The 27,357-nt window shown below is 41.6% G+C and overlaps 1 protein-coding gene across 1 annotated transcript; it reads right to left on the reverse strand.

Moving 5' to 3' along the window:
* On the reverse strand, window positions 1–26,604 carry yap1 (Yes1 associated transcriptional regulator). The gene is made up of 8 exons (XM_056374275.1): window positions 25,854–26,604; window positions 24,335–24,570; window positions 14,554–14,672; window positions 13,816–13,929; window positions 7,300–7,466; window positions 5,042–5,169; window positions 3,713–3,825; window positions 1–2,850 (listed from the first exon to the last, which is right to left on the reverse strand). Exons 1-8 carry the CDS (start codon window positions 26,052–26,054, stop codon window positions 2,615–2,617), a joined length of 1,314 nt encoding a protein of 437 aa, XP_056230250.1. The 5' UTR covers window positions 26,055–26,604; the 3' UTR covers window positions 1–2,614.
* Between the last annotated feature and the right edge of the window lie 753 nt (window positions 26,605–27,357).

A 27,357-nucleotide genomic window follows, 5' to 3' on the forward strand; every position in this document is an offset into this window, starting at 1 on the left:
TATTACCACAAAGTATATACTTTATTTTAGGCCAATTTTAAAATATCATATGAAGAAAGATATATGTAACATTTATTGTTCTAAAACACATGCACATATCTATCAAAAAAATGAATAGATCATTAATGAATATAAATCATTTCATGTGCATTTAGAAAACTCTAAATACAAAATCTTTTAACTTGTGTGATTAGTTCTACTGCTACTATGACAGTCAACAGCTAATATGCTCTGACAATTACACACTAAGTAAGCATAAAATCAGGTTTGTGTGACAAAATGCATCATTGCATCAAAATGAAAACTCTGTAGCCGTGCAATACAAGCACTGCAGTGTACCAGTCATTTTAGTTGCATTGTTCTCACCAACACTGTTTATCCATCTTAATCCACCATCAACACATGATTTAATGATCACTAAAAACTAAAAAAAAAAAAAAATTCTCACACAGAATAAAAAAAACGTTCATGTTCTCAGATCTAAAAAAAATTGTTCCGTCAAGTTAATGCTACCAATTAAGTATTGGCTGGCAACAGAATCATTGTGACATCCTGCGAGGCCTCATCCAAGGGCATGTAAGGCAGGCTGATTATTCAAAGGTTACTGCAGTGATTAAAAAAAATGTAGTCATGGTGTAAACATCAAAATAGCGTGATTATGAGAGAATTGTCAGTGTGTTGTCTCCACTGCGGCTGTAGCAGTTTCTTAATCAGAGAGCATGTAAACATGTGAGCGCTTATAGAAGAAACACTTGCTTCTCTGTTCTGAAACCTCATCCTTAAATCTCAGGGTTAGTCACTCAAAACAACCATCTTGTCTAAAAAATAAAAAAGAATCTCTCAGCTAGACCTATTCAGACGTGTCCATCAACACTAAAACCTACATCATTTTCTCATTAGCTTATATAGTTTGTTCATATAGACGCTGATTTACAAATCACACCGTTTCTGGACTGTGAAAATGGAAGCAAAAGTAAGTGTTGGTGTTACAAAAACATCTTTGGAATCTGCCACAACAATTCCTGACTGAGATAATAACTGATTGTTTCTTAATTATTCCACAAAAAAAAATGAACAATCCACGTAACTCATCACCGTCAGTCAAACCCTGGCCTTCTACAATACCCCTCGACATGACTCTTAAACCTGCTTAAACTTGTCCTAGCTGTAGTCTATACACCCCTAATTTCAACACACAGCACAGCATCGCGCAGAGGGATTCAGCTCCCTCTTTATGAAGACACTTTCAAACATTGTAACTCTTGTATACTGTACGTTGTCATAAGGTGTAATTGATCAAAGAGCTATAGTTTGTTTAGCCAAGAGATCTGCCTTTTTTTGGTTAATGTTTAGGAAAGATAGTAAAAGCTGCATGTGATCAACAAATAAACAATCACACTAATATGTATATAGTAAATCAGAGACAAAAGATGACTCAGCTAGATGGTTAAAAAAGTCAAAACTGAATCAATCTGTGCCTTGGCAGACTTCATCTTGGTGAAGTGAGGTGCTGTGATAACAGTCGACCCTGTTAAATGTATAAATCCATCTACGAAAGTATTTAAAAACAAAAGCAAAATGCCATTTTGATCTAAGCTATCATACATATGTAGTAACCTAAAAATAAAAGAATATTAAAAAGATAAAAAGGATGAATCATGGATTAGGCTTGGATAAGACTGAGATAAAAAGAAGTTAGGGTTAAAAAAATCCCTAAATCCCCTTATAATGTGTTTATAAAACAAAAATACAATTCTGATTATTGAACATTAGATAGAGGAAAGTGTGGCTGATGTTTGTGTGGCTGAATAGAGCCTAATGCTTATTGCTGCATTAACAGAAACTTGGTAATTGTTCGTGGTGCTCGCATCTCAAAAAATACAACTGAAGGCACTTGATCTATCAAAGGTTTAACTTAGACTTGCTGGCACAGCCAAGCAGCAATGTAGTCGGTCCCCAGGCTCCAACCCCAACCCCCCCCTCCCCCAGCAAAGCTAACATGTCCAAACTAGGCCTCACATTACCTTTACTCCAAATCAGTATTGTTCTTTATGCTTCAAATACATCATTTTTGGTTTGTCAGGCTCGTTGAATACAAACAAAAAAAAGAAAAACTTACAAGGCCAAATATAAAGCTACTTAAGCTAGATGCAATAGTCCCAAACACAGTTAAGTAGTGCTGCTTCACGCTATATTGCAAGAAAAAGAGGCACCAGAGACTCCAGGCGATAACTGACGAAGGCAGTCCTTGCAGAGGAGTACAGGGATCTGCCCCGCTCAGCTATGAGGGGAGACCAGGGGAAGGAGCGACCCCTGCTCTAGGTAAAGATGCCCTAGATTCACTGTGAAAGATTTGGGGACCCTTGCGTAATTGTCTGTTCATGGGCCAGCCTTGAAAACACAGACAAAATAAAGAGATAACACACCAGTGAAAAGAAAAGAACAGAACAATACTGCCTCAAAGGAGGTTGGCCTTACGCGCCGAGACAGAGATAGAAGTCCAGAGAGGCTCGCTGAAATGTCTTGTAATAGCATCTATGAATCCTTCACAGATTAGAGCAGGCAGCAGTTCAGAGTGTATGGAGAGGAGTAAGGAGCAGCCTGCTCGGGTTTTCTATAACCATGTGAGGAAGCTCTCCTTGTCGATCTTGGTAGCTGCCAGCACAGACTCCATGTCGTTGAGGATGTCGGAGCTCAGGGCCTCCTGCAGACTGGGCATCAGCTCTTCGCCCTCCACCGCCATGCTCTCACCCTCCAGGGTGCCCAGGTCCACATCTGTTCCTGGAATGGCGTCCAGGTAGTCGGGGAAACGACTGGGCTGTGTTGCCATGGAGGGTGGGAGTGGGTCCCCTAATGAACAGAAAAAGAAATATCCAAATTATTTGACTTAGCAAGTTAGGGGATGTTTTGAGGCCATATTCAGCTTGGTGCATAATAGTAAGTAACTGCACCACACTCATATCTTTTTGTACAGACCATAAATATGAGCAGCCAAGTGGGAAAAAAACAGTCACATCAGACTTCAGCTATAATTATGAGCAGGGGATTTGGGGAATTTCTGACAGCTACGACATCAACCACATAGTGGAAAGAATTCAAAGTCACTGACATTAGCAGCAGTTCAATGTAATTACAATCCACCAGTAAAACTGCTACAGTTGATTCAACTAATTAAAAAGGAGAGTTTGGTTATATTTGATTTAACTTGTTGATGAATGGCTAGAAATCTGTTATGCAATTCAGTGGTCAACTGAGGATCCTCACATGGTGGGACAACAGTGCTAAAGATGCAGGTTATCATCCTGCAACAATGGGACATTTTCTTTTCTTCCAACATGAAGTTAACGCAGCTTTATATATAGCCAGCTGGTACACCTAGATCACGTGCTGCAGAATCATGTTGAGGTATACGGACAGGTGTTTTAATTATTTTGTCAATCCCACTTCTATCAATGCGGAGAGATAAATAACAGAAACACTTCTCTGTATAATGCAATACTGTTCAACAGCACCACATCCTGCTACACCTCTCTAAAACAGCTTGAACACAATTCTTCATGAAGGAGGATGTGTGGCAGGACTGTTGTATTAGACTGCATTAGTTCTGGCCAGGTGTTCCTAATAAACTGCCAACTGAGTGTACAATAAAACTGGGTAGTAACCAGCAGCAGTAGTGAGAGGCATCACCACACCACACTGTGATCATATTCACCTGTGTCCATCTCGTCCACGCTGTTGAGGAAGTCATCTGGAGTGCGAGGGACGCTGTAGCTGCTCATACTCAAGCCGCTGTCTGTGCTCTCATCCCTGGAGTGGTAGGTCCCGCTGAGGATACAAAAGTAAGGTAAAGTGGGTTAAAAGCTCTGCATAGATGCTAATAAACATCATGATTTTCATCAGACTGAAGGAAATAAAAGCTTTTTGTCTGGGATGACCTTAACGACCTTCACAATTCTACTTTGAAAGTGAACTACGTGAATCTAATTAAACGATCCCGCAAAACAAACACACTGGGTTATTAAAAGCACACACGCTGAAAAGTAACAGTGCGGCCTCAATTCCCTCAGGGACCCTCTGCATACATGCACGTTTCCACAGTTATATCTATCTGAACGACTGTGGCGACTAATCCACAGTGACACCGCTGAAACTGAGCTATGCTTTTTCGCCCTCTATTGCAGAATATACGGAAAAGAGCAACGATGAAAGGGGCAAAAGAGACAAAGAGGGAGTGAGAGAGGACATTTGACAAGCCTATACTAATTAGCAGAGGAAAAATATGTAGGCAGAGTATGGCAGAGGCAGGATGAATGAGGCCATTGTGAGAGCAGGGGAGTGGAGGCAACGGGAGGAGGGGAGATTAGGTTGGCCTGTCTACTGACTGGACCACATGTTCTCATGGCCTGCTTGCTATTCAGCCCTTTCCTCACTTCGTCCCCTTACAGAAGAACTAGAGCTTGAACTGCTAGGAATTATGCCACAGAGCAGCGTTCACAGATAGTGAGGAAAACCTCCTGTCCCTTCCTAATCACAGCTCTTTTCAAGTCTAGTTTCAGTTCAGGTCTCAGGTATCAGGTTTTATGTCTTTACTACTCGAGTTGTGGAAAGTGTCTGTCTCCACTTTGAATTGAGCATGGTGTTATATAATTTTTCAGGGTTACAGCACCATTGAGGTTGTGATTGCCTTTAGTGCAGCAGTCGTACACCAGAGGTCATCATTGTGCAATGAACTCACAGCACAGAGCTGCTGGTATGAATGAGTCATTACCATGTGAAGAGGGTTAAGCCCAGAGACTGGCCTTGTGTTTTTACTACTTGTGTAACTCAGGGAGCTCTCACCAGAGCGCAAACTCAAACAGCAGAGCACACAGAGTCCCTCAGACAGGATGCATCAGGTCTGATGAGCTGAACCAGAGTGGGAGCCCTCTCCAAGTGCACTGACGTCACCCAGTGCACCTCAGCTGCAATTGTACTGTACTAGGGGAAAATTTCCTCCATTTGCTCTACAGAAGGACATCCCTGGCTTCTGCGTGAAACCAACCTGTTGAGGAATGGGTCAGAGCTGTTGGCAGTCATGGTCCGGGCGTCCTGGGCCATAGGGGAGGACACAGGGTTCGTGCTGCCATCTTGATCCATACTGGTAGGCAGCTGATTCCTTAAAGCGAGCTCCTATGGACGATAAAACACAAAAACCCATAAGCAACACAATCAACCCCACCCCTAACCTCAGAGGCTAATTATATACAGCTACAGCTTCATGAAAATATTTCTGAACAGCCTTTTACGCCCGCTCATCTGCTGTCACCGCATAACATGTTAAACTGAGGAATTACACACAGACTGCCAACATGGTGCTCTCCATTTCTCCACATACAGAGTGTCAAATTACATGAGGGGCCAAGCACAGTTGGGAGACAATTGTTTTCTACACATGCTGCATCAGATAAGGGTGAGGATATGAAGTCATGTTGTTCTTTTTCACCTCCTTCCCTCCAAGTCCTCCAACGGGAAGCTGGAATGACTTGACCGGAGAGATCTCATTAAAATTTTACAGGGTCATAGATGACAAAAAGGAGGCAGCCAATGAGATGAGATGTTTTGTAAAATTGCTGCTAGACACTCTGCGTGGTTAGTAGAAGTTTCTACTGGTTGTGGTTGAGGAGAAATGGACACAATGTTCTGGGGCAAAAAGATGAATGAAAAGCCTTAATTAGCCCTTTTATAAAGTAATAATATGTTTTTTTTTTCTCCTTTTTTTCTGTTTTCACTTCAGATGTACTGGCAACAGAGCTTGAAGGTGTTTCCTTGTCAAGATCTATCCCACAATCCCATGCGCACATATAAACAATCTGGTTTTGATTAAGAAGGATTATGAGGGTTGTGTACTATAAACAACCTTTATGGTTTTATTGGCTCTGTTTTTGTGCATGACTGAGCAGCATCAGCACTCGACTGTTACCAGCAAGACGAATGCATTGCTACCAGGTCACTTCATCACAGTTCTGCCATGTGGAACACATTTGGGTGTGGCAGCAAATTTTGCCCCAAAGTTGAACTCCCTACACAAAGCATACAGCCTGCACGATTACACAATTTCTTCCTATATTCATTCGCTACAATATTTTAAAATATGCTGTGGCCTCTGTAATCCAAACATATATTAAAGTATCTAAAAAGTTACAGGAGTCTGAGGTGTACTGGAATCCAGCCTGACAGAGGTGCTCTTTAAATGTATATAGTCTGGGGTATACAGTCTGCAGTTGTTGTTCCACATTTTACTCTATATTACATTCTTTGTTTAACAGGTAAGTGTGGATGTCTGAGGTTTTGGTAATTGAGCTGCTCATGTGACATCTTTAGAAATGGGTTCTGTATCTGTCGCTATTTAAATGTGCACAGGACACCAGGAGAAATCAGGCAGGAAGACAGGAAACGGAGAACACATGCACTGAAATAGCCCAGTTACTCTAAGACCTTTGTGTACATGCATGAAGTCTTTGTCGTGCATGTACAGTGTACTCTTTTAAAAACTAAACTAGAAGCCCGTTTAGACTTTGACATGGCTATGAAATCAGGATTCTTTAGCAAAAAAGTGCTAAACACATTTCTTTTAATCCATTACACTATTATGGTAACCAGATTTCTCCTGCATATGATGTTTCCCAAAGTCAACAATAACCAGGTTACTTAAGCATACAGTGCGTATGCTCTCAGGACTTTCAGTAAGGATGGTATGAATGATCTTTCTTCCCCTACAGACTGGTGCATGCACACACTCAGGTCACTTCCTACACTGTGAACTTTAAACAACCCATGTGAAATGTCATGGTAAACAAAGTCACCAGCACTGTCATTCATAATCATAAAGCTCTGTTTATGGTGTTGTGCGTAGCCTTGAGTAAACTGCTGGACTCGGCTGCACCACCCTGTGTGGGCGGGTGACACTGTGACACATCACCGTTAGGAAGTGATAAAATTACCACAGATGACTCACGGGACTTCACTGCAGGGCGGTGTAACAATGAAAACAGATCAAACAGGCTTAAGGTCCACCACTATACCTATGAATGATGTCTCATATTTAAAGGGTTATTTAAGATATACATTATGTTTGACTATATAAACACTTTGTTGGTGCCCTCACTCAACGAGCAATTAGTATCCAGTATCTTCCTACTACACTGATGGATTGAGCGATACATACTGAAAGTAATGACCTTGTGACCTTTTTGATGGAGGTTAGTTGTTCTTCAAAAGGCCTCTGAATATTTTTGAAATGCTTTAACTCTGAATCCTGACCTGTGGTCTCTGTCGAAGCAGCTCCTGTTGCTTCAGTCTCAGCCTTTCCTTCTCGATCTGCTGCAGTCTCATCTGATTGTTGGCTCCCATGACTGCACTGTGGCTGGGGGGCAGCTGGCCACCCTGCTTCACTGGAGCACTCTGGGTGATCCTCTGCTGGTTCAGGGCTGTAAAAGAGACAAGAGTTCAGATCTGTCACTACTGTCAGCATAATATGTGGTGCACAGACACCAGTGCTCACTTTGCATACCGAGATTCTAAGTGGCAAATTTAAACTTTGTAGAAATAGTCTATTACTACTTCATATCCAAGAAACTACAGAGGAAAATGATATTAACCTGGTCTGAATACAGCACCTGCTGCTGGTACAGAATATACAAGACAGTTACATGTTCTTTTTTTTTCTTTTGTGGGGAAATCCTAAACCCAACAGCAAAATTGGCTCTAGATTAAGTAGGTTGGGACACCTGTCTTTTGCTTTCCCATTCCATGTTTAGGCCAGTAAGAAACATGCAGATAACAATCACAGTTTTCAATTATTGTATGCAACAAAAAAAAAAAACTAATAGAAAACAACCACTGTTAGTCAATCAGTCAAACGTTTTAGCACACCTCCCTTTTTCTAGCTGTTATTTAATTTTACATGATTCAATGTCTCTGTGTTTCTGAAATTAAAGCAATTACAAAATTTTAAAACCAAGGAATCAAGGACTAAATTTTATCAAAATTTTGGACTCATCCAGCAGCTGAACAAACTTGTACCTTCTTATTACAATAGAAATTAAATATTTCTCAGAAAGTTCATCCCAACACTGTTGCAAAAGTTGCAGTTTGCTGTCATCTTCTGTCCAGCTCATCAGTCTGGAACCTGCGAAGCACCATCATGTGAAGCCGGGAGTAACCCCTGACCAACCAGTCTGTCTTCCTTTGTTACGTGTCTTTGTCATCATTCTGACAGCAACATACAGTACTACTTCCTGCATCAAAGGGTGTAGTAACACAGTTTGTTCCAACCCTGCCTTTGTACAGAGAGACAGTTTATAAGTCATCAACCTATAGGAATAACTTTCACTAGGCTTCGTTTACTTCCATTGCTGCACGAAGCTGTAAATTACGCAGCGTCTTAATCCCTGAAAAAAGCCTGTTTCCTATTCAATTTACATTTTCAGATATTGGAGACCTAAACTTTTCCTTTTACTTGATGGGCAGTTTACCTTTTACCTTTGTACCACTTAAGGTTATTCACTGGATTTGAACCGCTTTCAATAAAAACCGCAAAAATGGTGGTATTCTAAAACTTTTTACCTGTAGTGTACCACATATAGGATCTCCAGCAGTCTATAATTACACCAATGTCTTTGATCTACATCTTTTAATGCCTGGCTGCATTTAAACGCTGCTTAACAAGCCTGACAACTTGAACGCTTTGTCTACACGGTGAACTTGTTAAAGAGTGGAGCCAGTGCAGCAGGTTGTGTAGGACAAGGGAAGTCCCAACGCAAGTTTTCCTCCTAGCGTCTGAAACAATCACTATTCCTGTAAGACCTGATCCCCTCCCACTCACTGACTAAGACAGGCTTTGTTAGTTTTGTACATTGCATCAGTCATGACTTATCCTTTCATTGTGCTTTTTTTCTTTTCTTTTTTTTTTTCTAAACAAATCGCAGATTATCCCTGAAGACTGGCTGCCTCCTTGCCCTGGCCTGATGGGTCCACTTCAGCTGATTTAATGAAAGCAATATGAGCACAGTATGTAAATCTCACAGGTACATTTAAAATACACCTACACCAGGTTCTGTTAACACTGTACCGCTCTTAACTTTAGCTTCAAAGTTCTTTCACCCAACAAATGTAATTGCATTGTGCACTAACAAGCTAACTACATGTTAACAATATCAGAACAAATGTGTGTGTATTGAAAGCACAGCTGTTCCCCAGTGAAATCTTTTGTTATTCTTTACTCTAGTGGGGGTGGGTATAATAAACATGAGTATAAGGGAGCACAGCAAATGCTGCAATCTATGCATGCAAAGTAGGTCACACGTTTTATCACTGTAGTAGAGAAAGAGAAGCAAATGTGCTTGAACATGAGGGGTGTAACAGTAATGGAACCAATGAGGAGCGCTGTTTGCTTATGCGCTTGAAGCACCAACCAAAACAAAGCCTTGACGAGGGCACAATATTCATGTGGGGCTGTCTCTCCCTGTGGTATCCTGCCCACCCCGGCACCTTTCTCATCACCATTCAATCACTGTTTACACTGTCTCACGAGCTGAATGAACTGTGGCTCAGGGCTCTCCCTGGGAAGCTCTGGAGGCCCCACCCTGCCCTGCCTTCAGTCTCCCTCCTCCCTCCCTCCCTCTCCCTGTGTCCACGCTGCCTCCCCCAACAACCCCACCCCACCCCAGCACACACCCACCCACACACACACACACACACACACACACACACACACACACACACACACACACACACACACACACACACACACACACACACACACACACACACAGAGTCATGAAGGAGCCTCCTCTCTCCCACACACATCAATTGAATCCATGGGAGTGTGTCATTTCTCTCCACTTCTTATCTTTTGGCAGATACTGAGGTCTTTTGTGGCTGGATCACTCCACCATCAGGGCACCATTAGCTGTTCTCAAAACAGAAGTGCTGCACATGGGCCGTGTCAGCAGCTGTAGATCTGTTAAGGTCTGAGCTTTGAAGAGGGCCATGCATTAAAAGTGAAGGGAGAGAGATCCACTGAAAAACAAGGCCACACAACCTGGGTTTTTGTTTTTGTAGTTTTGACAATAATGTCTATTGATGATATGAACACCTTACTCATTTACATGTCAACATCGCTGAAAGGAAGGAAGGAAGATCTGACAGGGCAAGAAGTGGCGACTAGTCAAACCTATTTGAATGAGAAAATGAGGACTTGCTTTTAAATCACTGTCCACTATAAACATCCATGAAAATCTACCTGTTTTAACCAGTTGTGTGTGCACTCCTTTCCTGTGCAATTATTATTTTAAATGACATTTCGCATTCACTTTTACCTCCCCTTATCACCTGGATAAAATGTTGGCTTGTTTACAACCTCTCTGATTGTATCCCTGCTCATGTTTCTTGCCCCATTTGATTTATTGTATTGATACCACCATGTTCCCAAATCTAAGCATCACTCCGGTGAATGCAATGTTATCATAGCTGATAGAAACGATGGCCTCAATGTAAATAAAACTGACGAAACTGAAGAAGCCTTTCGGATGACAGTTGAAACGTCTTCGCGAACCTCAAGCAAGTCCAGTAGCTTTTGGATAATTGCTTGACAAACTCAAGTTGAAATTATGGGATTTCTTACTTTTGTGAGTCTTTGCATTAAAAAGTGAGGGTGGCTTAAAGAAAGAGATCCACCGATTGCCAAATGCAGTCTTACGGCTGCATTTTGTACTGAACCACCAAGTCAAGGACTACCTCACAGACCAAACAGCTAACAGTAACTATGCACAAACAATGAGCATATCGAAGCAGGGAATTACATCTGCGGGTGAGATAGGAGCGAAGGACAGGTTCAGTTCAGGGCCAGAGCGATAGCTTAAAAAGGAGGCCAGTCCAGACTTAGAAGACTGTCTTAGAAAGTGTGTGTGTGTAAGTGTGTGTGTGTGTGTGTGTGTGTGTGTGTGTGTTTGGAGGGGTGGCACATACGGGCGGCGATAGCTGGTGGGCCAGGCAGATAAGAGACAAGTTAATGCCGTCTGCCTTTTGTCCTCTTCACGCACTCCTGCAACACAACGAGCCAGCAACACAGGCCCTTATCTGACAATCACACTGGCAGGCATATTACACCACAAGATCACCTGGGGCAGGTAGAGTTGAGGGTGTGCCAGCTGTGGGAAGTTTCTCTATGTTACCAGGGCAAAGCACCTTTGAAGGCATGGTAAATATTTGTCTGCTGTCAATTTAACAAGTTTAAAAAAAAAAAAAAAAAAAAAAAAGGCCTCCTGGGAAGGTGTTGTGTTTCTAGCGTCAAAGATAAGTGGAGAAACAGTCTGGACGTGATACAAACTCTGTTTTATCTTCTTGTACTTCAGTAAGGTCTGAGTAAGGCCAGTCTGTGTTGACTTGGCTATGAATGGCAAGGAGATGGAAAAAAGACTTAATCAGGTAATATCAACAGTGTAGGGCAGCCTATCAGGGAATTTATTTTAATACACAACAGGTAAAAGTTGTGCTGAATTTACCTGTTTGATTTAAGCACAGCCACTTTATTTACAAAATAAAAGCTTAAAGATTAAGCTGAAACACAAGTTAGTGCATTTTTTTCCCCCTCCAACTCTTGTTAAAATCATCTGGATGGTGTCTCCGTTAAAGGGTCAGTTAATTTAAATTCCTAAAAAATAAATAAATAAATCTTAAGAGCGTCTATTTCTTTTGTTGACCTCCATTTGTTTTGGAAAAATCTTCAGAAATCTCAGATAGAACCAACAGTGTCTACATGAATGGATACCTCTAGGGGCTTTTAACTGACTCACTGCTGCTTCATTACACTATGAATATTTCACGGTCGTGACATCATCAACAAAGGTGCTAATTTTTCTGCTGAAGTCCTCTGACAGCAGAGGCAGAAAAACATCACATGACACAGCGATGCGTTTGACGAATGGTGTACATTAAGACATCAAAGCAAAACATTTAACTCCCAGAGGACATCTGTCTTTTTGTGCACACGACTATCTCCCCGGTATGTTTTCCCTACTGTTCACCCAGAGTAGTATGTACAGAAAACAACAAATCCACATAGGCCAGTCCCCTTTTGAACCCAGCCACAGTGCACTCATGGCTTGTTCACTGCTCACCACCTCCCTGGATCTTAAAGAGGATGCATGCTTATCCCGTCGGCATTTTCCCTCTGTTCCTCCGTTTTTCTTTCTTCCCCTTTCGCCTTGCCTCTCCCTGCCCCCCACCTCCCCTCTCACATTGGAGTTCTTTGACTGAAAAGGTCTGGAACAGATTAAGAGTTGGACCACAGAATAAAGAGGCCTGGCAGAGATTCAAGTCTGTCTGGGGCTACAGCAGGATGGGGCTGTGCCTGCACTGGGCCTCACGCAGGGGAAAGCCAGCCGGCAACAACCCTCAGTTAAAGGCGCTGTGCTGCTTTTCTTCTCAAAGCTCAAATTAGCCTCCATTATCAAAGCAGCTGGCTTATGATTGGAGACCTACATAGCAGCAGTGTAGAGATTTCTGATGCATAAGAGCCCATTTCTATGCACAAATAAAAAATATTAAAAATAACTAAAAGCAATAAAATTAAGTTTTACTTCAAGCATGGAGCCATGTGTACAATATCAAGTTGTTTGAAGTGCAGAGCATTTAGAAATCTTTCTAAAAATCTTAATGATCAAAAGTACAAACAACAGGAGATAAGCAACATAAGAACAGGTATAAGTGTAAGGCCTGTAATAATTAAGCAAAGATTTTATCTAGTGTGGAACAAAATTATGTTTGATGGCATATAATGAGTTAACATGGTCTCTTTCCCCCTCTCACTCGCTTTCAGGGGCCTAGCAGCCTTGTGTGTTCAAGACTTATAAATCTTCAAAGGGCTTTGCCGATCAGAGCCGCCATCTCTTCCCAGCTGCCCCACTCCCCTTACAACTCTGTTTTGAACTTTCCTGCCTGCCGTCAGAGCAGGATACGCAATTGCTTACAGAAAACCTGCCCTTTAAGTGCCCGGGTTCGTGAAAAAGTAACCCCGAAATTAAACAGGATAACAGGCTGCGTGCTGATTCACACATGTTGCCTTTGTGAACCGGGGTGAGCTACCCTGGGGAACGCTGCTTTAATGAAGGGATGGCATCTGAAGCGTAAATGAGTCAGAGTGACATAAGCAGGAACCTTCATCTCTTGAAGTCTTCCTGGCACAACTGGAGGATTAGCTCATTCCCATGGCCACAGAGAAGTCTCAACACATGTACGTGGTCCTGTCACTAATTCACCAACCCTGGCTACCACACACTGAAAGCTAACTGTCAAACTTTAGCCTGGCCTGGGGGATTAATGGCCAACTCAGCTGTTGCTCTGACACTAAAATGGCTGACAAAAGGTTAGGTGCGGATTTTTGAGGGTGGGGTTTAGGTGAAATCTGGTTTCAACAACCAAATTGTACGGCTAGTCACTCCAAAACAATGTCGTGTGGTGAAATGAACTATGAATCATACAGACTTGAACTCACTGTTACAATTGCGGTGATGCATCTTTTTTGGATTAAGTACAGCTTTCTACTCAGGAAAGTAAACTGCTGTCACAAAATCCAAACGTTTAAGAAACTCTTTACTGCAGAAATTGTTGTAACTTCTTTGTTTAAATATGAGTATTATTATCATTTTAAGAAGCTATGACTTTGAGGTACCTAATAGAAAACTGCATTTATTTTATAAATAAGACGTACATGGTATTGTACTTAATCAAGACCTAAACAAATAAAAAAAATATCCCTTTCTATACCAAACTCACCATAGCGTTGGTCAAGTCGTGGGTCCAGCCAGGATGTGGTCTTGTTCTTGTGGTTGATATAGTAAATTTCTCCCTCTGATGTAATAGCTTGTTCCCAGCCCTCGGGGAGAGGCCCTAACGGATGACAGGTAAAAATCACGTTGTAGACATGTTGGTGGTTCACATGATTATTGCATATTGTAGTTATAGACACACTTTAAGTAGCTGTAGCTCTAACATCAGGTATATATGCTAATGCGCACATGCTAGAGCAAAAATAAACACACTACGTGGACAAAAGGTATCCTAGACATATAGACGGAAATTATTTTTTTCATCTTTGACATTAATATTTTTCTATTTCTTCTGTCACTGAAAACAAGCGTGCCTGTTTGTCAACGTTATTATTTTTTTTTTAGATTTACTCATAGGTTGCCAGAACAGTGACAATTTGAGAGATACTTCATCTGTAAACTCTGTAATCTGTGAGTCACAGAGCTCCCAAACATGTCAGACAGGACCTGTCACGTTCTACCTCAGTCTTACCTCACCTAGGGCAAATTCCAACTGCATGGACAGAACTGAGGTACACGAGTCTTAGTGACATGTAGGAACTAGACTAGACAGCTCCTGCCTTCTACCGCAGGTTGTATGAAAGTAAGAAAATGCACGAAAAAAAAACCCCACAATATGATGAATATGGTTTGTAATACATTTCATGTGCTGCTTCTAATTTAATTAAAGTCAACATGTGCATACCACTAGCTGGGTTCATAAGGTTCTGTTGCTGGACTGGCACAGAACTGGCCGGAGCAGCCTGGTTCATCTGGAGCAGGGCTTTGCGGGGATCCTGCCAAGTGGTGGTCTGATCAATATGGCTGTAAGGAGACAGGATAGACAAAAAGTAAGAAAAAATACCACCACCCGTAATCTGTAAATTCAAACTAGGAGCCATATCAATGCGAAAAAGCAGGTCACATGCAGGAACTGATGACTCACAGCAGTTTCAACAAGCTCTTTGATGAAAACACTGAATCTAACCCTTGCTTTCTGTAAACGATGACTGTTACAGGAAGCCAAGCTCAGCTGTGTCTGTTTGGACCCAGTATGAACCCACAATTCAATATAGATTCACACAAGGCTTTCATTCTTTGTTTGGATTCAACTCACTGCATCTTGTTTTGAATTAAAATAAAGTAATGAATAATTAAGACAAAAAAAGAGTGGACGGCAACTAAAAATAAATCAAGTCAAACATCTGTGACTGTAGGTAGGCTGAAAACTTCTTCTTGAAAATGTCTAGGAGGCTATGATTGGTTTCAAAACAACTATTGTAACATCAAACAATGTTGCTCCATCTATTTTACGGCTCGTCTTTGCTGGGACAGGAGCGGGGAGCGGGGGAGGTGGCATTGTGTTGCATTCTGTGAAGGCATTGATAATTAGTGCTTTGTTGGTACTTGTTGCTTGATTAAGATGGAAAGCTAATACAGGAAGCCCTCCTCTCCCGAGCAGGACCCTCTCTATTGAGGGAGGGTCAGTCCCAGGGCTCAACGCAGGGGGTCCTTTTTCCTGGAAGCGGCTCGGACACTGTGGAGTGTCAGGGGCTTTAACAATCTGGCGCCACATTTACAAAGCTTTCACCTGCTTGACAAAGGCACAGACTGAGCTACGACCTAAAACCCCACTATTCACTTGTTCTTTTTTTTTTGTTTTTTTGTTTTTTGAACCATCCCATTTAAGAGACCCCCCTCATCTCAAACAAATAGGCACCAAACTCCAGCAGCTTGTTTATGCAACACCACAACTCTTACATTTATATTGTAGCAGTGGCTGAATTATTTCAGTCCACATGTCAAAAATAAAAACAGTTTTTTTTCTTAGTGAAATTAAACATTACCCTCATCAATCTATCTATGGCACCCTATAATACCCATGTTATGTATGTGTTCTTCCACCCACTGTGATTTTCTTTACAACTCACTGTTAATTTGATCCAAAAGCGCCATTAGCCCAGATTTTGGAACAGCTGGGTGAAGTGAGAGCTGCAGAAAAGTTTCTCTTGGCCTCTGTGGTAATCCCGGCCTGCCTGTCTGCTCTCTATCCCAGGCCAGAGAGCGAGAGGGCCTGACTCAGCACTCCTCCCCCCCACACAATGCAACCCATTTTGAAGCCCCCTCTTGTTTATGCTTTACTGATCAAAGGAGCTGCCAAATCCCCTACCAAACCCTCCCCCAGCCCTCACACACACACACACAAACACCACAAACCAAGCAAAATAGCTGGAACTGCTCAGACTGGAGGGGCCCCTTGAGAAAGAGGGGTCACAGTGAGCGGGGCGAGACAACTACAGAAAAGAAAAAAAAAAAAAAAAAGAGTGAAAGAGGAAAAAAACATCTACGGAAGCAATCCCTCTGAATTCCATTGGCTGCATGAGTTACTGTGGTCCTGTTACACTCCAAGCGCCCGCCCTGCCCCCTTCGCTGCCTCCTTCCCACTCTGGAAACTATGACATTTATTATAGAGGGGAGGGGAGAACAGGGGAGGAGACTGGGAGACGAGCACTGGGATGAGGGAAGGGAGGCTTTATTGTAAATGAGAGGCCTGCACATCCTGGTACACCAATGCTGAACAGAAATGCTACAACTGGAAAACATGGATGGAAATATACAACCTCAAAGCCTCCAAGAGCTCTGATTAAAAATTTGTTTCTGCCCACCCCTTCCCCTGCACCCCCCCAACAAAGCTGTGCTCCTCTTAGCACAGTTGAAAGTACAAATATTGAATTTTTTTTATCAAACACTAGCTTGAGATGCCAACTTTTGTAGCTCAAATCAATCACAACAGATGTAAACAAAGCTTCAGTTCAAAACAGAGGAGATGATAATCAAAACACATGAGAGCTTCCAAGTCAGCGCTGCACTGTATTCAAAGAACCTGTGTATGGGAACTGACAGAGGTGGTAAATGAGTTACCAAGAGCCAGTAATTCATCACCAGGTTTTAAAACTAAAAGATAATCCATTCACTCAACCTGCCCTGAACCCTATATGGCCAGGGCTATACACCGCTTCCTGTAGGCGCAACATAAAACAAAACAATGTCATGGCAACTGTTGGGACGGCTGGAGGCCACCAGTTGCTGTTAGGAATTGCTGATGATCTGCAACCTCCACGGTCACAACTGCTCGGTGTTGTCTTTACATGTCTCTGACACCACAGCGAGCTCAGCAGGACAGCCACCGCACCCTCCCCCAAAACTCCGTCCCTGGGGCAGGGCAGTGGTCAGGCCTCGTCTACACAAACACAGATACATCTGAAACCAATGTTTACATGTTCAAGGTTTTCAAACCACGCTACAGTTTGGGTTGTTGTCCAAACCGACACGCCAAAACATTAAGATGTTTCTATCTTAAATGTCTCCATAAAGAACGGTGGCTGTGATCAGCTCGACATGAGCCGAGACCGGAGAACTGGATTACACTCCAGCACTGGGTACTTTACTGCTGCCATTAAAATTTATCACTATTAGAATCAGTTGTAACTGATTGAAATTAAACTAGCCAATGCGGCTAATCATCATGACGGAGCAAATTACCAAACACACAGCCACCTTCCAAGCCTCCACAGATGAGACGGCAGCTTTATATGATTTCTGTCAAGTGGTTACCATCATTTTCAAAGCACTGTCTGTGCACAAAGCAGTCGTGAATGGAGTGCTTCATTTTTTATTCCAAATTCAATAACGTAGGACAACATCTTCAAATGAAGAGTATGTTTTTGGTATTCCAACATGCTCCTCTTGTAGATGACTGGACAAAACAGCGGGAAAAAAAAACACATCGAATCTGCATTACTGTGGACATGGACACAATGTGATGTGGTATTCTGTTGTGAACAAGCAAAGACAAAACGTAAGCCATTGTTATCTTCTTCATGGGAAACTGTCTGTAAATGGCCAGGTACTGCAGCAGAGGAGAGCGCTGTGGCTCAAATATGACCCATTATCATGTTGGTTGACTGTAGTATGGTGCTTTACTGGCTAATTTTTGCTCAAGCTGTCATCATGGTCGACTTGTGGCTTTGCAGAGCACAGAGTAGGACTCTTGATCCACCCAGGCACTTGACATCTCCTTGACTGATGGCCCAATTATCAAGCCGGCGTTTATTGTGCCAATGTTATTTATAATGTCTCTTGCTGAGGAAGGGGGAGGGGCGCCTTTCGCATAAAGGTTAAACTTGACTTTGCTTAAATGCAACAACTTTTCTGTTCAGTGCCAATCACATGGAAGCTAGTCCCCATCAACTTGTGTTTCTTTTTCTAAGATCATTCAAGATAGAACTTCTTTCCTATCGATATTTAAATGTGTTTAAAAGGCTGCAACTGAATTCAAAGTTCTTGCCTGAGCTAGTTAACTCACATATTCCCTTTTTACACCCGTGAAAACTGTAGCGTTTACATCTGGCTTTAAGGAGAGCGTTCGAGCCAAAAATAAGTCAGCTCTACCGTTTAAAAGTCTGCGAAGAAGCTCTGCTACCTGTCAAAACAGCGCATCAAAGCTGGATCTGAAGCCAGGTCGACTGTTTATTCCACTGAAATTGTTTCTCTTCAAAGCCAGCTGTCAAAAGCTGCATTTCACTGGTGTAAAACAGGGGAGTGAAGCTATGGGGAGTGCAGCAATGATGAAACACACCCCACAGCTGAGTTGTCAAATGTTAAAAATGGGCTCCTCAGGCCACAGGGGCTCCACCCAGGGAGTATATGCTTGGAAGGTGGTTGAAGCCGATGACTAAAGAGTGCACTGAGGGAGGCCAGATGTAATCAGGCCTCTAAGATGGGGATGACCATCTCCACTCTGGTTGACTGGGCATGCCTGGCTGCCTCTCTATCAGCAGGGCATCATCAAGAGAGATTATTGAAGCGACCTCTGTGACCCTATTGTGGCTTTAAGTTTCCCTTTGAAGGAGTGTTTGTATCATCATGCTTCCTAACGAAGCAACTAATTCACAAAGTACCAGGACTGAAGATTAATCAGTCAGTCCACAAAGGTTTTCACTTTTTCTTTTTTGCAAAAACTGTGGCTACTTGATTTAATAAATTGTAATACCACGCTTGTTATTCATGGGTAAATACATATAGTTAAATAGTAAAAAATGGTTCACATGTATGCATGCGGCAACTAACAACACATATACAAATGTTTCTTTATTTTGTTAATGGAACCACTTTCCTGTTGCTATGGGTCTGAGTACCTTTGGGAACTCTCCACCCCACCTGAGAGGGTCCACTTCTCAGATACTACATCTCTGTGGTGATGCCCTCAGTGACAGTGGAGGCATTGATGTCTGGAACAGAGGTGTTACATCAAGACTTTGGTAAACACTAGCCTGACTTTCTCACAGTCCCATTTGTGTACTGAGCTGACAGGCCCCAGTGGAACAGGAAGGGTCTTGTCTGTGTGTGGTCAATAAACCAAAAGTTTGTCAAACACAAAGTTTCTCCAAATGAGTGCTTCACGCAGGCTTACAGCCTGCTCTTCCCAGCACCATTTGTGACCGACCCGAGTGGCGTCGGTTCATAACAGCTTAGTTTGAAATCCAATTTGCATATTAATCACGTCAAGCTTTACGCACAGCCGAGGTTAATAACAATATGATATATGAAAATATTTAGGTAGTATGTTAACATTAGATGCTGAAGTATGAGGACAGTGTTCAAACTATAAAATTGGACAGACAGTCAACGCTGCTGTGATACAAGATGTTAACAAATGTGGAGTAGTACTTAAAAAGTAGGCCAGCTAACTGGCAACTTCATTTTACACAGCAGTCACACTCATCAGACAATCCTCTGGGCTGCTGGACAGTATCAAATGTTTCATTTTAACAACCACTGTGTTTGTGTGTGTTGTCACACAATGGACTGTGCACAATGCAGTATTTAAATATGATTTGGGTGTATATTTATAATATATTTATTAAAACAATATTGATAACCACAAATTGGCAAAAAGTTGCAGTGTTTAAAGGAACTGAGATAAAAAGAATGCAAAGATAGTTTTTTGTGCTTAGTAAGAAGATGTTGGGAATTTTAAAATAAGGAAAGACTATTTCTGTTTTAAACCAGCTTAATATTCAGGTACAGGTACAACTGTCTGCTGAAAATCTCAACATATTATTATAGTCCAAATCAGCACTACACAGATACAGTCTGCATACAATAAGAGCATAAGGTCTGGGTCACTTTGATCCTTCCTGCTCTAAAAGGGGGCCTTGACTTCTATTTAGTGCAACAGATGTTCAGGAAACTCTAGATAGTGTATACTCAAGCTAGACTAGTTATCAGTCTGTTTAGTGGTCCTGGTTACCCAGGAGCGTGCAGCTACAAAGTGTAAAAAACACCGGAAATAAATATACACCTTAAAGGATTTATCAAATGTGGTCACAGTGAATAATTGCATCATTTACAGTCACTGTTAAGTTAATTATGGGAAGACAAAGTCAGCCATTCTCGTTGTGGGAAACCAGGCTCATCAAAACAGTTTAAAATCCAACTGAGAAAAGACAAAAGTGTCCATCAACACATGGCTCTACCTGCCCCTGAGGGCAGACAATAGCTACTCCCCCAAAGCTTTCCTCTGCTTAGGGCTGACTTCCCACGGACTAAAAGCTCATTCAAAGCTGCATTTAATAAGTGCCCGGAAACAGTGATTACCCCTCCTAGTTCACCGGTGTGTCTAAATTAGAAACCTTCATTAGTTTATGACCCAGCCCTGGAGACCGGCCCTTCCCCCATCCAAGCACCAAGCAAGGTGACCCAACCTCCCTGCCCCTGCTGTCATAAATCAAAGGCCACAGCAAACTGCTGGAAGAAAGAGGAGGAAAGGTCAACAGACTTTGTTGACATTCTCCCAGTCTTCTCCAAGCTTAAGGGTTTTGTTTTTTATGTAATAGCCAAAACAAAATGGAGATATATTTTACAGGAGACTGTTGATGTCTGACTCCTATGTCCATTAGGGCTGCAGCTACATATTATTTTCATTAACTATTTATTTATTTATTTATTATTGGCACTTTATCACACCATCCCAAAACCCAAGCCAATGGAGAACGGTGAACATCAGAAAATCCATATATATATATGTGTAGAGAGAGAAGGAGAGAGAGAGAGAGAGAGAGAGAGAGATTATCAGATTTGTTGTCAAAAGTATTTTTTGGGGACTGAATATTCAAATGATCTGCTAATTATTTCAGCACTAATCACTATTCAAAAGAAAAACATTGGGCCAAACTGAAGCTGTCAGCACTGTTACACATGCGTTAGGTCAATCATTTCTCACTGATTAAAATTCACACCAAACTCCTAACCTGACACGAGTTGAACATTTCAGGTGTGAAGAACATGGTTAACCCCCTAAGAAAGCCACTGCCCTCTCTCCCCGCCATCTTCAAACTTCATGTCAGCCATTTGTCTATTTTGGGAAGGCTCACATGAGTCTCAACAGGCCTGTGGTCTGAATAAAGATCACTGTTTCACTGCTAGGACAAAGGGAGGGCCGGAGTTTCTCTTGGCCCCTCTTCTAGTCATCTCCACATGGCTGCCATTTAACTCCATTGACACAAAAGAGGCACCATCACAGCGCCACAGCTCCATTCATTCCAAAACGGAGCCGGGCTTTTAAAGAGAGTGGGACATCGGCATCCGCAGAGCTGCTGTGACTCACAGAGGCCAATCACTCCCGACTGTATACTAGTAAACAACAGAACAGGAAGGAGAAACAGATTCTTCTTTAAGAAATAAAAACTTTCACCCTGATTTGATAACTCTTAAGGACATCAGTGATCGACTGAGTGAAATGTGAGCCCCTGCTCTCTGCTTGGTTCTGTTAGCTGGTGACCAACTCCCCACCCCCACCCGTCCATCCACCCACCCACACACACTCTCTCACTCTGCTTCACTCCTTCTGCAACATGTCTTGGTCAGACAACCCCTGTTTATAAATAGGGGAGTGTCTTTTCCAGCAGCTCTGCCGAGGCTGTCTTTATTCCAGATCAAATATCTGCACTTTGATGTGCGGTGTGTGGAAGATGTCTCCTCCACTTTTCCTTGCTTGAACACAAACACTGTGTACTACTCACTCCAGCCAGTTGAAACACAGCTCTTTACAGAGTTACTCAGCTGTTTTTCCAATTCCATAAGTTTTGCTTGTTAGCAGAAAGCTAAAAGCTAAACAGGCAAGAGGGTTTAGAGTAAACTGTTCTTTTTGTAACAAGAAAGCTAGTCTGTGGATCAAACCTACATTGTGAACATATTGTTTTGGTTTATGTTATTGGACCTTTTTCAGCTATTTAAGACTAGTGTATACATGATTTCAGTCTTTACATTTCTTCTAGTTGAGTATAAAAGACGTGTGTTTTATGCAGCGACCGTTTAGCAGTTTGTCTCCACTACCAAGCTGTATAAAAAGTTTTTTTTTTACATCACAATTTAGAGTTTTGTGACTTTGGTAATGTTATTAGATTTTGTGACTTACACTGTTCACCTATCAGTCAGCCAATCAGTCATTGCAATTCTCTCTCTCTGCTTTCCTGTTTAGTTTTCAGTGTAAAAGCAGTAAAAAATTTCAAACTTTGTCAATTACACAATTCTTAAATAACAAGAAAAAAAAAACCACATAGTGTTTTAATTTTAAAAAGTAACTGATGTATTCCATTGAACAGCAACAACACTGAGTAGTGCAACAATCGTTTGAACTATAAGTTGTACAAGATTGGACTTTCCAAACTAAACTTTAATGTAGTTTACAGAATTGCTTCATTGTCTGGAAGAGCATTTGATCAGTCAGTTTCTAAACAAATGCAGTGATCTTGGGAGAGTCTACGAGGAGAGTGTTTTCTCTCTCCAACCGCCCCCCCCCCCCCCCCCCCCAGTCCTTTTGTACAATTTTAGAAGAGCCTCCTCAAAACAGGCCAGATGTTCTCCAGATGTGAAACCTTAAAACATCTGGTACTGAAAGCTCTTTTTTGATCCAAGTAAATTTGAGGCTATCATGTTTGTTCAGACTGTGTCAGCGAGTAATATTTCCTATGACAACATTTTGTCTCTAAGAGGAATAAGAATGACATCTTTCAATGTCAAATCATCTCTAAACATGAGCAGCGGAACTTTTCACAAACTTTGAGACATTTCACAATGAATAGATTATATTAACATAAATTTCTGACAAGGACATCACTTTTATGAATAATTCAATCCATCTTTTCACAGAACTACAGAGAGTGAATGCATTAAAAAGGCGAATAAATACATAAGAAATCAATAAAGAGTAACATGAAAACACTCACAACCAAAAATGTTACTGATAAACTATGTGACAAGCCTAAAGGGCTCTGGTATACCTGCTACCTACTATTCTAAAAGTCCACTTTGGATCATTAATGTGGAGAAGATCTGCTGGGTTGCAGATGAGTTTCGCAGAGCTGTCTGTCCTTTGCTGTCTGGGGCAGCTACAGTGGTCCATTGTTTCTACTGAAACCTGAGAGCAAGTAAAGGAACACCACATACAGCAGCAGTTCCTCAAAAGACTCCTCTTGTTTGCAGGGGCCACCAAATTTAATAACCTACAATTTAATTATTGCAATTGTCTTTTTTGAGCGCACTGGCCACAATTGCACATTGTTGTAGATTTGCAAATGATTGTCAGCATAATGTACACTGAAAAGAGCTGCAGTATGAGAGTCCCATCTCAGGACCCCCTCTCTGGTAACTTGGACTTGTTGCTGGAAGCTAAAATTTTCCCTTCTTACCTAAAAATTGTAAAACAAGTTTCTAACCTTTGCCTGTAAGCTGCACATCGAAAGGTTCAGTTGAAAGTTAAGAAGAAACCTGAGTATTATTTTTATTGTATGGACTGTATGTTAATTACCTTTTTTTCGCCTTAAGTAGGTCTTGACCCCTTTAATTATACCCATTTCACTGATTGGACATAATCCAGTGACTCTTCTCAACACCAGGTTTTAAACAGGTTTCTCACTCTCACTTTAAAGTCAGGACCTTTCGAATGACTAACATGGTCTTGTTTCGTCAGAGACATAACATTTCCATAACAGGGATACGATAGTTGGCTGGTTAACGTAAATATCACAAATACCTAGTTTCTTACTCTTACTTAAGTAAAAGAAATATTTTAAAGTTCCTCTTTTAACAAAAATGTTGACGACACTGCCTTCATTGGGTTGTAAAGTGATGACAGTAAAGCATGTCCATGACCATAGGACTTATGTAAACCGATGATTGATAATCATCTACTTTTAAAGACATCCATTCATTTTTCAAAAACACATTCTTTTAGTCTGAAAACTTTCTTATGTTACCTGCCTACGGGGGCTATGGATGTATATTAGCATTTTTGCTAAAATCTGTCATGTTTACATCTTGTACTTTCTACTGATGTTCATTAACGTGCATTGTCCCTATCACATAAACAAATGAAACAAAAACATGACAGAAACAGAGTTGACATTTGTTGCCAGCACACTTACTTGAGGAAGTATCTCTGGCCAGACGCGGTCTTGGCCATTTCCCATCCTGGGGGCAGGGGCACATCATCAGGAATCTCATAAGAGGACTGACGAAGATGTTGAGGGGAAGCACCTGCTGAGGCCATGCCAGACAGGGAGCCACCAGAAACAGCTCCCAGCTGCAGGGAGGCTGGGGACGAGTGTGCACGGACATGGTGGGGGGTGAGCGCACCGCCACTCCCAGCATCAGTGCTGGCCTGTGTAGGGGTTAAAGAGAGGCATCATGAATGCAGTCCTAAAGTCTAATGTAACAATGTGATTTCCCTTAAGTTTCATCTTGTATTGTAGCTACTGAGGAGAAATACATTTGTCTAAATCCTAAGTTTGTTCAGTTATCTGTAGTTAAAAAGGACTATAACTATTCAAAAACCAATATTTGTTTAATTTGAGAGCCTCAGCAAAACAAGTATAAGTATTTATAAAAGAATACATAAAATAAATATTATGATTTTGATTGGAAAATACCATAGTGTACATGAGGCCAGATTAATTGTAAGGATTCAAAGAACTACAAGACACACTCCATAAAAGATTAGTGATTTCTGTGGACTCAAAAGTCTAAATGCATTACACAGATATTTCAGTCACTTCTGTTATAATCACTTCACATGTATGTTAGGAAGTTCCATTCATGTGCGTGTGTAGGCATGTTTGAGTGTTGTTTAGGTCCGGGGAGGGGGGGGATCCAAGGCCTGTGTGGGACAGAGGAGAGCGCAGACTGGCTGCACAACAACACATGCGCACTGATGATAGAACTCCAGAGAGACCACAAGCAACAGTTGTGGGGGGACGTGGGGGAGGGTGGAGGACGGGGGAGGGTGGGGTGGGGTGGGGGGGTTAATAGGACGAATTCAACCATCATATGATTTCTTCATTGCAAATCATCTAGATTACAAAAACTCCATGTTGGACGTCATTCGATTATTTCCACGTGATTGCTGCCCTTCTATAAATATACAGTCATGGATCTAACCAAAACAGTTGCACATATATAAGTTCCCTTGTCCTGTGTGGGTTCAGCCAGTCTGACAAATAACTTTAAGTCTAATAATATTCTCTTCTCTTCTAAGCCAACCGCTGAGGCCAAACAAATGGCTTTGAGGATATTTTGGTTACTCTATAACTTTTACGCACAGGCCCCACGGGACATGTTTTTTTCTCTCCAGTGATTTTGCCAATGTAATTGTAACTTGTTGGGAAGTTTCACTTAACTATATTGTAATGATTTGTGTTAGAGATGAGGGTAAATGAACACATTTTACTCTTAATGAAAATAAATACTATATCCTACATTTAGGATGGAACTACAAATACGCTCTAAAGTCTCAAAGGATAAAAATGACTAACTAGAAGGATAAAGTAGCCTAACTTTTAACTGACTGTACCAGTCACGTACTGTAGGCCTGAGCTCCCACAGGATGGGCCTCAGCTTTAATCGTGATTTCTGGGAAGGGGTAGAGGAGAGACAGGGCGGGCTTACTTGTCTGGAATGGGACTTTGGTTCAGGGGGTTTGAAGAAGGAGTCTGGCAGCTTCCTCATCCTCATAGGTACGGAAGGGGGCACGATAGTGCTTTTCGGGTTCATCACGGCGTTAAAAAGCGCCTCCAGGTCGGTCTCAGAGTCACCCCGTACATGGACGATTTGGTGTCCAGCAGGAGGGTTGTGCTGGCTCGGATCCATTGTCCCAAAACACTCTGCGAACTTTGTGTGTCCGAAAATGTCGCGTTCAGAAATTCACAAAAAGAAGTTTGAGCCAATCCCAAACTTTTTTTCACGCAGGAGGAAATCTGGAAATCTCGACGACACTCACTAAAAGTTATCCGGAGTCATTCTAAAGTGAAACAGCTGAGGACTTTGTTTTCTTCCAAAGTGTGTTAGCTGTCGAAATCTGCAGTGAAACACAGCGTTTTCCTGTTGTTTCTTGCTGGCATACTTGTGAATGTAACAAAGCGCATATCTACTCCACACTGGAATCTATGTTGTCGTCCGGCCCCAACTTTTCCAAAAAAAAAAAAAAAAGCAGACGCAGCCACAAAAGACGAAAACACAACAAACGCTTGGCTGGAAAATTCCCACTTTTTCTGAGTTTCGGCCAAGTTGAAGGTGTTAGTGTATATTCTTACAAGAAAAATTCATGGTCCGTAGGACAAATCTCAGCAGCTCACTTTCTAGAAAAAAAGTTTAGCTCCAGTCGGGTCTAAACTTTGGGCAGGACATCAAACTTTATGACTCATGGGATGTCTGCTCTGGAGGCGGGGCTTGGCTTTAATTGGGACAAGAGTCTTTAAAGGTACAGTCTGTAGCCAGGGGCCCGAGGAGGTCCGTGGGCCTTATGACATGTTTATATCGTAGTTTTCCCTTTAAAAAAAAACAAAAAAAAACATCAAAACATGATCTTTCATTAAATAAATATAACCAAAAAAGACCCACATTTGATTCATTACATATGACAACTTTTTATTTTGAAAATCTCCCTCACTTCTATTTGACAGGATTTTGACAGTCTCCATATGCTGACTTTTATTATTGTTTATTTAATAATCGACGGGGCATTCTTACACTTTACTTAGATAATCTGGCCAACAATCGCTGAATTAAAGAATTCCTTATTTTTTGACAACCTCTTGAATAGTACAAGGACCCCTGCTGATGCATGGAGCCCACTTGGGAAAACATTGAATTATGGCTCATTTGCAGCACAAAATGTAGAAGTGCCAGAGTGCTAAGTAGTACGTAGAATAATACAATAAACATTCACAAGTTTCGTTATTTTTTTCACTTTCAGATATGCACATGCAGTTTAAAAATTTAGGGTGTATGGTAGCAACATCAAAACTTTAAATGCACACAGAATTCAGCAAAAACAAACAGCTTGAGTAATTATTAGTAGTTTTTTATTTTATTTTACTGTTTACGTTTGTTTTAGCGTTTTAGGTGTTTTTGTGAATTACTTAAACATAAAAGATTTGCTGCATTTTACTCT

The sequence above is a fragment of the Seriola aureovittata genome, chromosome 4 (assembly GCF_021018895.1).
Source record: "Seriola aureovittata isolate HTS-2021-v1 ecotype China chromosome 4, ASM2101889v1, whole genome shotgun sequence".
Taxonomy (NCBI): Eukaryota; Metazoa; Chordata; class Actinopteri; order Carangiformes; family Carangidae; genus Seriola; species Seriola aureovittata.